Below are 13,396 nucleotides of genomic sequence, written 5' to 3'. Positions count from 1 at the left end.
CCGAACCGCATTAGATTGGTTTAAATTGGTTCGATTTTATTTCTAAAAGACAAACAAATCAAATCAAAATGCACATTTTTTTTAAAATAATTTTGATGACTTTAGCCTTAAAACTCGTCCAATCCACATCACAAATATCCCTGATTGTCACACATTACTCCATTTCTTTCATATTTTAAATATCCCATGGGAAATTGTGTATATATAGTACTAATGCACTGAAAAAATAGTATTAAATTTTTCAATAATTTATTAGTTTATAGTAAATTATTAAACAATATCTTCATAAAAATAGTCTATTTATTGAGTTAAAATATCAATAAAAATTATTTTTTATTATTATTAATTCATTTATTTTTATTTTATTATTATATTTTAACCTATCTAATTATTATATTAAAATAAATCAAATGAGATCTGTTTTAGAGAAGATATCATAAAACAGAAGTATTCAAAAAATGAAATATGGACATTTTACTTGATTAAAGTTTATTTAATCGTAGGAATTAATAATATTCTTAATCTTAAATAGACCCTTAATGAGAGAGGATTATTTATGGAACTGAAAGAAGAAGATTAAACTATCGACGTCTCCGAACAATAATGTGAGTAACGCCCCCAAAAAACATCATCAACTTCCGCTACTCCGCAACAAACGCAACCACTACCTAGTACACACTCTTCTCGTTGCTTATTCCTTATTCAACACACACACGCAACACAAACACACCCTTTTGTACTTTCTGTCTTTGTTCCTTCTAAAAGCACTCAAAAAGTGATCTTTTTCATTTCATCATAATGGAAGAAGAACCACAATCATCATCATTATCACAACTCATAGTTTCTCTAGAACAAGCCACTTTCATGGCAAAACAACTATCATCATCACCATCATCAAATTCAACAGACCAAATCCATCTCAATCAAATCCACACTTCCCTGCACCAAGCCCACCATCAACTCACAGCTTTCCTCTCCACCCTTCAACCTCCTCCGGCAGCGGAAAACTCTGTCTCCTCCGCCAACGGTGCCGCTCCTATGCAGCTAGGTGACGACGGAGAGGAAGACAATGATGATGATGATGAAGAGACCTCAAAGTGCACAATTGACAGAGTTGAGGAGAAATTACGAGAATGCTTCATAAAAAATAAGCGACCGAAACGGCCCTTGTCACCGTCTGTGGTGGCGCAAGGGGACAACAGACGACTTTCCGACGATGGTTTTGTTAAGGATTATGATCCACATTCTTCCAAGATGAAGAAGACATTGGACCTTGTGTACCAGTTTCATGGCTGATCATGACAATGTTTTTTTTTTGTGGTTTCAATTCTCCATCTTGCTACAGGAATCTTTTTTCTTTATATATGTAGGACATAGATTACTTTCTATCATATTTGAACATCATGCCCCTATTCTTGATACATTAGTTGAAGAAAATTGTTGTCATTCTAATAAGTTCTTAAGCTGAGATGTCATCATGAATCTTAATGTACTTCAATTCTCTGTTTGAATAATGTATCTGCTACTACAACAAAGAGCCTTGTGTATGTGGGAATCTTTGGGACCTTCTTCTGATAGAGAATTTGGTCTTCAATTCCATGGAAATCGCACACTTCTACTCTTTGGTAATTAAGTTATGCAGTTTTACAAAATCATCCATAGTTAGTTCTTCGGGCCTTGACTATAAACATCAGAAGAACATGAGTCAGCAAAATCCTTGAGAAACAAAATATCAATACAAATGAAATTCAATGAAAATAAAATATAAGAAAGAGTAGCACGCGCGGATTACTCACAGTACTTAGAAGACCTATGCTTTCTAAAGCTTCTTCTATCTCAAGGGATGTGCATATGTGCTGTAGTGACTTGCGTATCATCTTGCGCTTCTCATTGAATGCTGAATTAACCTGCAAGTACATAGAACTGAAATGTTACTGACAAATAGTGAAAGACATGTTTATGTGTGTGTGTGTGTGTGACATTGTCTTTGTTTAGAGTAGCTTGGAAGATAACATTATCAAATAGCAAGTGAAGTTTTCAGTAACCAATGTACAATGGTTTATTTCAGAGTGCAACAAGACTTAAATGAAACTAAAGATGAAAATCCTCAGAAACTCAATTCATGACAATGTATGACAGAGAAAGGGCAGCTACCACTGCGAAGAAGCTTTTACTCGACGATACATAGGGATATTCGGATGGTTGCTTCAGTTTGAATGAGACAACGGCTGCATCAACCTAGACAAACATGAAAAAGAATCAGACTGGTTTCTGTCACTATCCACAAATTCTACTGTTATGTAAGATAAGGCTAATAACCTTATTGCCTGCATTTTTGAGGACCTACTGCATCTGCTGTATTGATATCCCTTATTCAATTTTTTATAGTTAAATAAAATGATTTTCTTTACTTTCATTACTAGTTATGGCCTTCACTTTATTGAAAAACAGTTGCTTTAACACCACTTACATTTTCTGTTTGTGTTATATCTCATGCGGCTTAGTATCAAAATTACATTGGGACGCAAGTTTTTCATAAGCCACTTTGCTTTACACTTTGTTTTAGATTCTAGTGCAAACAAAATGGGAAAAAAAAAACACTTCCCCTGTACCCTTCGTTTTTCCAATTTTGGTTTTTGTTGCATCAACTGGAATTTTTTGTGACCTTTTAAAAGCTAAAACAAACAGGCATGTGTGTTTGTTTTAAATTTATTATGGTAGGCAGTGACAAATATACATTCTGAAAGCCACAAGTTCCTAGCTTTCTTGAAACCGAGTTTCAGATAACAGAATTTTTTTTAAAATTTTAATACACAGATATCTCTTGATTTGAATAGTCATAAGACAACCAATGTCTCTCGCATATATTGGATTATTATTCTAAAAAATCACGTGGAAAGAAGTGTTTAACATGAGATATTTTAAAGTTTATCTGTTCTTAACTGCATATAAAAAAAAATACCACAATCAAGATCATTCAGGTACATATAAATATTATATCACTTACATTAGGCTGAGGGAAAAAATTTGTTCTTTCGACCTTAAATTTGTACTCAGGATCTGCAAAGGAAAGTCAGGACTTCAGCATAAAATAAAGTAAATGCCGTGTTATGGATATCAATATCTCTAGTTGCATTGATGTACAATAACTTAAGAAACCACAGGAGAGCATTGAAATCCAACTTTATTTTACAATTATTTCCTCGAGTCATGAATGCCAACAAAGGTTAAGCACTTCCATTACTGGATTGTTTTAATGAGTTTTATTTGATTTATGATATGAAAACTTGTGATCCTTGATTGTAAGAGGATAGGAACTGTCTACCAATATATGTAGCACTCCATTATTTTTATGCACCTGAGTAGAAATTAACAAATACATTGATGGGACGATACTCAGGGGTTCTGAGTGATGGTTCTACCAAACGCAGGGCAGTCTCCTCCTGCAATTGTTTGATCTGTTTAGTCGATAACTGTTATTACATTAAAAGGCAGGCCAATAAAACTGGATATGAATACAATCAGTTTTACTGAATCAGATAAGAATACCCAGTACGCTGGACAAGTGAGGACTAAATTCTAACCTGAAGTAATAGAACCACTTCTGAGAAAATGTCACCCATTGGAAGCAGTAGTTTGATCACATCTGTACTAATATAAAAAGGAATGTTGGCAACAACCTGCATACAAGATACCATTTCAGGATTTACAATAAGTTTCATATAATCTTTCACAATCTTGCATATTAAATTGGCAGAGAAAAGCTCCAAATCGTCATGGTTAAAATACTGATACTTAACCCATCAAAAACAGATATTGATACTTAGTTTAGAAATAATGAAAATAAGCTGTCAAATGACTCTTCTTTAGTTACTGGCTAGTGGGTTATTGCTAACAAATCTACCAACTCAGTTTGCATAGTTACCAAAGAAAGCTCCAAGCTAACCAACAACAATTGACCCATTAAACCCACCACAATTCCCGCTGCTATAAATGCAAAGCTGAATGTTAGGGTCAAGTCACCCTCTTTCATCAAGTGGCCAACACTTTCTAAATTTGAGAAATGAATGACAAAATAATGGTGTATTGTTGTTTTCTACTTTGGGGAACATAATCCTCACTTTTGCTTTTCTATTGTCTGAATCTATTTCCTTTGTATTTCCATACAATGATGATATATGAGAGCGCACATGACATTTGACGATATCCTCATTCAAAACCTGAAAGCATTTTATCAAAAGGTCAACATTAGTTATACAGAAAAATCTGACTGAAATCATCATTATTTTAGCATAAAAAACAGACATGTGACACTGGCATCGGAAGATGAAATACCATCCATCACTATAGTAAGCAGACTGAAGTAACAAATGAAGTAGAATCTAAAGAGCTATGGAGAAATTACAAGGTATGGTATAAAATAAAAATCATTTGAATACAATAAGAATTTGAGGAAAAAGTATGGAACTAGCCAAAGTGAATTCAAGAGGGCGCTCCTGCACAGAAGTAAATGCAGTTCCAGTTTCTGACAATAACAACGAGAGTGAGACCCCATTAGTGGATGGCGGGATTGGTTTCTCGGATTAGTTGGTCTTAGGGCCGGATTCCGAGTTTTTGAAAAGAAAGAAAAAAACAATGAAGGCAAGACAAGGAGTATTAGTGATCCTAGGCAAGAAAGTAAGTCAAAAACAGAATATTTCCTTATATAAAAGAGATCGAATCATGGTTCACACTATAAATAACTGGATTTCAATGTTAATACACATCAGCTCGCAAAACAGCACACATTCGATTTTCATTGATAATATCAACAAGATGACTATAGACATACGATATAAAGTTCAAAAGTATCATGAGTTGTACCTTCAACTTCTGTGTACTTGAAAATCTTTCACTCACGAGAGCAGCCATGTGTTTATCCTAAATCCCATGAAAGTTAGAAAAGCATAAACTTGAGTTGAAGTAAAACAGCAATGAAAAAACACAACTTAAACCTTCTAAGAATTTTTCACTAGGGAGCTGAACATTGTGTGGGACTTCTTATTTTAGAGCAACACCTTTGTGAGAGACACACCACATATTTACCTAAAACCTTAAGGTGATAGGTGGGTGGGTTCTCTCACTTATAAATGCTCAGGTCTCCACATTTCCAACCAATGTGGGACTATTATCCACACTACTCACACTTGATACATTCTCAACAATTTTTACACAACCTATACTGTAACCAATAGTATCCAACAGAAATAGACAGACCAAAAATGAAACTGTTTTCAAGCAATCTCATATGCAAACGTATCTAACTAACTGTTTCCATGTAGACAAACTATGAATTTGCAACGAAACAAAGGAGTCACGGAAAGTATGAGGGTGTGTGTCTTTGATTTAAAGTTAGTTTTAAACTTCTACAAAATGTAAACCTGCAAACCTTCTCAACTGCCAGAACAAATGCACCAGAATTTATAAGAGTATCGGTCAAGGAACCGGTTCCTGGTCCAATTTCTAGCACCACATCACCTTCCTCAACACCAGCCACACCAACAAGCTGCTCATTTATGTCAGAGTTCAACATATAATTCTGCCAATCAAAAAACACCACCAAGAGTGACCAAAATTTTCATAACCATTTATTTAAACAAACTCATTTTACACCAAACACCCCCAAATGTTCAAAACAACACATGCCCACCTCATGTTTGATAAAATGTCCCACAGAGCACCCGCAACAAAACAAATAAAAATGAATATCGGAGTGTTGCAACACATTGGGTAATCTGAAATATTCTCACCTGCCCGAGAGATTTTCTAGGGGATCTGCCTTTGGAGTTAAGAGCTTTGAGAGTAGAATGGTAATCGTCTTTGTTTGGCGTGGAAGCTCTGTTGTTTCCACGGGCACAAGCTATGTATAATTTTGGACTCCGTCTGGAACCGTTAGCTTTTTGCGGCGGTGTGTGGTGGCAGGTGAAGGATGCGTTGTGAGATATTGGCGGGAGTGTTTGAAGATAGCATTGGTGAGAAAGAGAAAGAGAATGAGACATGTTTTCCGTTGTTCGTTATTCCCGTTACAATCTTCCTTTGTATTTTTAACTTAGCCAAACTCTTCCAGAAATTTGAGTAATTTTGTTCTTCATTTGAATTACAGCAAAATGATTCTTTCTTTAAGAGTGTTACTTTTATTTAGTATTGGACACATCTAAAATATCATTATTTCTGATGCAATTTCTTCAATTCCATATTAAATCAATTGAAAAAAATAGCTAAGCTCCAATTTTCTATAGACAAAAATAAAATCCCAAAAAAATAGATATAAGTAACAACGCGACTAATTATTATCCATTAAAATAAACGAGTAAGAATGTGAATATGAATACTTTAATACCTATCATTTATATTAGTATAATATATTTTTAAATATTTTAATTTATATTATTATATAAAAATATATATTTATCTCTTTTAATATCACTGATAAATTTTAACATATTTTAATATAAGTGATTGTTTATTACAAAATTTAAGAATAAAATCTTTGAAATATAAACAAGTTAGATGTTGTTTTGAGTTCGATTTCGCGCCCCTGTAGTCTAATGTCAAATGGCTACCGAGCATGATTGAAATTGTTTTGGTAAAATATCATTTTTTGTCTTCTAACCTTACCTTGGGGTCCATTTTGACCCCTTAATTTTAAAAGAGGTTAAATTGATTTTTTTGTAATTGTTCAAATAGCGTCACAGAAGTCTTTTCCATCCATTTGACTCAAATAACGTTTGTTTATGTATGCATGACAGCTAATGTGGCTTTGATATGTCATCTTTTTCCTTCCATCTTGAGGTTTCGTCTTCTTCCTCCCTTTCCTGTTAGGTTTTTTTTCCAAATTGATTTAGGGTTCCACATTTGGTAGAGTTCTATACTGAAATTGGTTGTGGAAATTGAAGTAACCATCAACAATGAATTTTGGACGCTGCTCAAACCAATCTAATCAGAAGAGCTTTGGAATTTTTTATTCCAATGTATACACATGCTCAAATCTCCGATGAAAATCCATACGTCTTTGTGGAGACATGGTTGTTCTTTGCAGAGCATTAACTGTTACGAATTTCGGAAAACAATTTTGGGGATGTCAATATTTTAAGGTAAGAATGAATTTGAAAATTTTCATCTTCGCAGTGTGTTCTGATATAGACCATTTGCCATTTACATAGGGTTTTACGCAAGTTGGTTGTGGATATTTTGATTGGTTCTATAAGGATGTGGTAGATGAGAAAGACCAATTTATGAAGAAGCAAAAGAGTAGGTTGGAGAAGCTAACAAACGAACTTGATGCAACAAAAATGGAGGTAGAGAATCTTACGGCTACAAATGAGGAAATGAAGCAATAGTTGAGGGAACTACAAATTCAAATGAAGAAGATGATGAAATGAGACAAAATTTGGAAGAGCTTGTTTTGTATTGTTTTACGTGTGTTGGTATTAGGATGTTGTAACAAGTGTATCAGATTGAATTAGTTCGAATTTGTTTCTATCAATTTGAATGACATAAGTTTATCACATTATTTGTTTCCAACTTGTGTAAGAACAATTAATGTTTGTATAAATTAATGTTTCTAGTCTGTATCAGTTAATGTAAGAACAACATTTGTTAATGTTATCCATTGACATCAGTTAATGTGTGTCTGGTTTACATCAATTTATCAATTGACACATAATTGTGTATCAGTAACGTGTATTAGTTAATGTGTGTTGGTTTACATCAGGTTATCAATTGACACATAATTGTTATTAGTGGCATAAAACATAATTGTCTGGTTTACATCAGTTTAGATATAAAACCAACATAGTTTGTGGTTTAAACCAAAACACATTATACCAAAACAGAGAAAATAAGGCACAATTGATTTATACCAAAACACATTACTAATATGAGGTGTCTACCACTAATATTCTGCATTATAACATAGGTTCAAAACACATAACATATTATGCATAATAACATAGGTTCAAAACACATTACATATCCAAAACACATTGCATAAGGACATATGTTCAAACTTAAACTAACTTATAACTTAAATTGAGTTCAATTGACAACCTGACAAACAATTCTAAGTTAAACTAAATTTTCTTCTTTTGTGTGGTTCTCTTTGTTGGTGTAGTCCTTCTTGTTGTTGTCCCAACTGCAGTCTTTGTTGCATCCAATCTAGTTATAGGTCCTGGTGGTACAAATGGTGTTAACGGCCTTCTAACTAGTAGCTTCTTTATCCTTCCATGAGTTGATCGATGAGATGTTTCAGTAGTTGATTGAGATGTTGTCTTAACAGTTATCTTCTTTGCCCTTCCATGAGTTGATTATTGAGATGTTTGATAGATAGTTGTTGAGTAACTGGTTGAGTGGATGCTTATTGAGATGCTTGTTGAGTGGCTGTTTGAGTGGATACTTGTTGAGATGCTTGTTGAGTCGCTGGTGGTTGATTAGCTAGTGTCACCTTACAAGTAATTTTGTTGTGACCTGATTTCTTGCACCTACTGCACTTGACAATAAAACCAGTTCTTCTCATTTTGCTATCAGAGCCATCAATCTCTCCTTTCTCTAGATTCCTCTTTTTTTTTGCCTTCTAGACATTTTCTTATACTTAGGTGGTTGCACATCATGATACTTTATTCTAATCCACATATTTGATCCATTTACATGATATATCACATGTTTGTAGACTTCTGTGTATCTTGATTTCCTATAATACCCAGGGATATAATCATCAACCTTATGGTTTCTACTCTTCATAGCTGAAAGTGCATGAGCAAAGGGTAGGCTTGTGAGTTCCCATCTTTTGTAGGAGCATAGGTGTTCCTTCAAATTGACTGCAAACTTATTTGCTAGATTTTCAAGGTGCCTCACTTTAAAGATGTGCTCATCTGACATGCTAAAATAGAAAATTTTAGGTCAACACATGATACTCCACGTGATACTCATATAAAACTTATATGACAGACACATTTTGTGTAATTAACTGACAAGCCATAAGTTTGTGTATGTTCTTGTTTTTTCAATTTTCCTTCTAACATTAGGTAACACATCAACATCTGTCATGTTTTGAAACCTCATCCTATTGGTAGCCCATCTTTCCGTTGCGTAGGTCCTGATTTCTTTCACCATGGTTATCAATGGCTAGGCCTTAAACTCAAGAATGACACTATTAAAAGCTTCAGACATGTTATTGAGAACATCATCACACTTGTTATGTTTCTTAAAGTATGATCTACTCCAGAATCTTGGTGTAGTGCTCAACATGTCTTTGAATGCATCTTCATTGACAACTCTTATTCCTTTCATTTCTCTTTTCCACGCTTGTGAGTATGTTGATTTTGCAGCCTTCGATATGAATTCCTTCAACATCTTACCAAGAAACTTCTTCCTAAAGTTGTTATGCAGGTGCCTGATACAAAATCTATGTTCAACGTTAGGTAGAAGCTCATCCATTGCAGGTAATAGACCCTATGTCATCAGAAATATATCATCAATCAGAACTCAAAACACATATAACATAATTATAGTAACACAATGTGATTAGAAATATAACATACCTTTGATTGATAAAAAATAAAAGTGTATGTGAGACACTCATTTCTACCTCCAAGGCCATATTAATAAGCAGCTCCAAAAACCATGTCCAACTATCCATATTTTCACTCTCCACTACTGCAAAATATATTGGTATCATTGGATCATTAGGATCTCTACCTACGTCTACATAACTTTAAGCTCTCTTTACATGTTGCATAGCATATGTATAGCCTTCTGAAATGGGTTTTTTGATCATCAATACCTACTTAAACAGGTTGAACATTTAGTTTTACTATTGACCCTGAGTTTGATCTTAATAGCTCATGACAATAGTCATAAGTCCTAGTATAATTCCCTAGGAAATAACTATCAACCATGTCTCTAGCTGAAAATCTAGCACTTATGGCCTTAGTCTTGTTGACCCCTACATTCCACTTCTTTTGTGTCTTTTCCTTTATATCCTTAATCTTCATCCTAGGATTGTTTTTCAAGGAATTTTGAATCCTTTTGTTTAACCATTTAGTGCTCATCATCTTCAAATTATACTATTTACTGCAAATATGAATGTCAACTACCTTTCTCAGTAGTCAAGAATCCTCATTAGGCAACTTAGCACAATATGTTTCTCACTCACATCCATCTTTACACCTAACCTCACCCTTATCTTGTCATTTTGAGGTTACTGCTTCCTTAAAATCACCTTTGGTACTAAAATATATTCCCACCTCCCATTTATAATTAGGTACTTCTTTCTCCTAACTCCACTGTTATTATCACTCTCACATCCACTTTCTAGATCTTCACTCTCATTATCACTCCCTTTAAATTCTTCCTTGTTTTCTTTCCTTTTTTGTTTTTCCCCTTTTGATCATCTTCATGTGCATAGTCAATTAGATTATCCATTTCATCCTCCTCAACCAATTCATCATCAAAATCATCAGATTCATCATCAAAAGGTACATTCATTGCACTATCATAATTGAAGCTCTCATCCTCAGTGTCATCAGAACTAACATCATCATGCACCTCACCACCCCCATGCATATTATCATGATTTTCCCGAGCTTCATTTTCCTAACTTTCCTTCATCTCAGTTTCCTTCAACAAAAGTTCCTTTGCATCAGTTTCCTTCAACTCTCCACCCTTCAACTCCCCATTAATTACTTCTTCATACATTGCAGCAAGCACTTCTTCACTCTCATCTACAATGTCATCTTGATATACTTCTATCTCATCAAGGGGGGCATCATAATACTCAGTCTGAGACAAAGTATGTTGAGTATAGATATCAACACTGAGATGCATCCTATAAAGATCAACAATCTCTAAGGCACATTTGTCATCAACCAACACATTCATTCCAAATGTGGGATTCCTGTAATATATTTCTCTATGGTAGTATAACCTAACTCCTTGAAGAAACCTAACCATTCAAAATAACTCCATCTATCAATGTCTATTTTCAAATCAACAACTTCTCCTCCTTCGTACACGCTAAATTCCCCATCAACGAATTCACCATTGTAATGGATTTTTAGATGTAAATATTCGTCAATTTCAAACTATGCCCTAAAAATAGAATTGCATAAACAAATGGATTTTAGAAAACCCTAAAACTATATCATTTAAAAAATGAAGAATTTTTTTGTCAAACATACCTCTAGTCAACAATGGTGTCTTCGATTTCACCTTCAAGCAACATTTTCGCCTACAATCGTTGCCGATACACTCGTCAACGAATGGCGCTGCTAGGGTTTCTTCACCAACCGCACCTTCAAGCAATGCATGTGTTTTTTGGAAGAAAAAAAACCTTCGGTTTCTTTTTAAAGGTAGCCTACTGTCGCATAACGCGAAAAACCGGCGGGAAAAAGAAATAGAGCCGCCACTGTGCGTTATTTATCCCAAAGGAGGGAAAGGAAACGCTCGAAGTAAACTTGGAAAGGACATGGTCTCGCGACCAGAGATTGATAGGATCGGGAATCGGTTATGCGAAGGGAAGGTATTAGCACCCCTACGCATCCGTCGTACTCGACGGGATCCACGCTCAGAAAGAATAGAAGAAAGGTTGCTAAAGAAACTGCTCAAAACTGCACACAACTGGAAGGAAACACAGATGGAAGACGGAAGAAGGTAACTCGGCAGGATGTCGCATCCTGGTCCTACGTAGTTTGTCAAAAACAAACATCAGAGTCGACGTAGTTCGGGGAGATGGGAAACATGCTCGCTAGGATATCGCATCCTATGCATACGTATCTTCTCTAACCAGAGGAAGAATCAGAGCACTCGTAGCTCGGCTAACGCACGCCAAACAAGACGCAAACAGGAAACCGACTTCCAATCGCTGGACTTATGTCAGACTCCGAACAAACAAACACACACAGGAAACCGACTGCCAATCGCTGGACTTATGTCAGACTCCAGACAAACAACAAACACAGGAAACCGACTGCCAATCGCTGGACTTATGTCAGACTCCAAACAAGCAAATACACACAAGGGGGTGAAAAAGAAAAGGGCGCCCGGAGAGATCAGCTCATCTCCTGCCTACGTACCTCATCTGGTATGAGGATCAGGGCGACGTAGTTCCCCTTAACAGGGAAAAACTTCTATCCTAACCAGAGACTAGGGAGATAACAGACTACTAGGGAGACTACGACTCGAGCCTAGAAGTTGTCATGCATACGATCCCTATGTTGAGGTCTCTAATCCTAACTCGCACAGGAAGCAAGCTAGCCTAAACATCAAGAAAGCAAACACAAGCACAAGAAAGCAAGCACACACACTATATGCAAACAAGTGGCTCATACAAGGTTGGGCTTTAGTCAAGGGGTCAAATCAACCTCGACAAATAAGCCAACTGAAAAGGGGTGTTTGGAGCTCTTAACCCTAACATTGAGAGTTAGGGTGAAGCAGATGAAATAGGAAATGAGGGTAAGACCTCACAGCTCTTATCCCTGGCCTGGGAGAGCTTGAAACAATGAAAGTGTGGGAGTCCAGAATGTAAGACTCTATTCCACAATGACTGACACAACAAGATTTTGGGTTTTTATTCAAAGTGCATCAACACATGGTGTGAGCAAGATGAAAGATACAACTGAATAGCAGGGGATGGATTGCACATCCCTTTTATCTACCAATGCCTCTTCACTTAGGAGGTCTTTATATGTACAAGGCACAAAGATAAACAAGCACAAACATTGCCTCTTAAGGAGGGCTTCAGACAGGTGTCTGCCAAAGTAACATGACAGGTCTTCCAGACTACATGAAGAGTAGGGATTTACCTAAGTGGTATTCCAACCACAAGCAAAGCAAAGCAAAGCAACTCAAATAATGAGTTAAAGCGGCTAAAGTACCTGTGTAAACAACCAAACAATCAGTATAGTATTCAGACAAACTATTCACAAACAAACAAACAGTACAAGGCATAAGAGGCAAGCAACTCAAATTGTTTCATCATTCAAAGAACCTACAAAACAGCAAATGTTAGTGAAACACATCATTTTTCATCTCAATTTATGAGATCAACATCATCCATCAAGACTAGAAGCTTGAACCTGAAACACAAAGTCTAAAGGATGAGAACAAACCACTAGCTCAAAGGCTAGGGTCAAAGGTGGGGTAAAAAGCCAAAACAGGGGCTAAAACTCAACACAAAGCATGTTTATTCAATCAAGAACATGTCCTAAAAAGGACCAAATCAAAATCATTAAGCATGTTCATTTCATGTGCAATAGAAGGCAAGGGCAAATTCAAAGCTCACAAGGGATCATCATGAATCAAAATTCCACATCAAAACAGAAATGACTCAAACAATTCTGTAAATTTTTATGAGCATTCA

General features: G+C 35.6%; 2 protein-coding genes across 3 annotated transcripts; one reads left to right on the top strand and one right to left on the bottom strand.

Moving 5' to 3' along the window:
* The first annotated feature begins 551 nt into the window (after nt 1-551).
* Nucleotides 552-1,421, top strand: LOC127127154 (uncharacterized). The gene has a single exon (XM_051056275.1). It carries the CDS (start codon nt 799-801, stop codon nt 1,294-1,296), a length of 498 nt encoding a protein of 165 aa, XP_050912232.1. The 5' UTR covers nt 552-798; the 3' UTR covers nt 1,297-1,421.
* Nucleotides 1,383-6,205, bottom strand: LOC127127153 (ribosomal RNA small subunit methyltransferase, chloroplastic). Of its 2 annotated transcripts, none has more exons than XM_051056273.1 (10): nt 5,790-6,205; nt 5,429-5,578; nt 4,864-4,920; nt 4,122-4,220; nt 3,585-3,680; nt 3,359-3,458; nt 3,008-3,060; nt 2,155-2,238; nt 1,797-1,907; nt 1,383-1,681 (listed from the first exon to the last, which is right to left on the bottom strand). In XM_051056273.1, exons 1-10 carry the CDS (start codon nt 6,036-6,038, stop codon nt 1,616-1,618), a joined length of 1,065 nt encoding a protein of 354 aa, XP_050912230.1. In that variant the 5' UTR covers nt 6,039-6,205; the 3' UTR covers nt 1,383-1,615. The 2 variants fall into 2 exon arrangements, with proteins under 2 accessions (XP_050912230.1, XP_050912231.1); XM_051056274.1 differs by having other exon boundaries at nt 3,359-3,443.
* Nucleotides 6,206-13,396: the final 7,191 nt, after the last annotated feature.

This window comes from Lathyrus oleraceus, chromosome 3 (genome assembly GCF_024323335.1).
Source record: "Lathyrus oleraceus cultivar Zhongwan6 chromosome 3, CAAS_Psat_ZW6_1.0, whole genome shotgun sequence".
Taxonomy (NCBI): domain Eukaryota; kingdom Viridiplantae; phylum Streptophyta; class Magnoliopsida; order Fabales; family Fabaceae; genus Lathyrus; species Lathyrus oleraceus.
The sequence above is the reverse complement of the archived record's forward strand: the minus strand, read 5'-3'. Positions and strand labels throughout refer to the sequence as shown.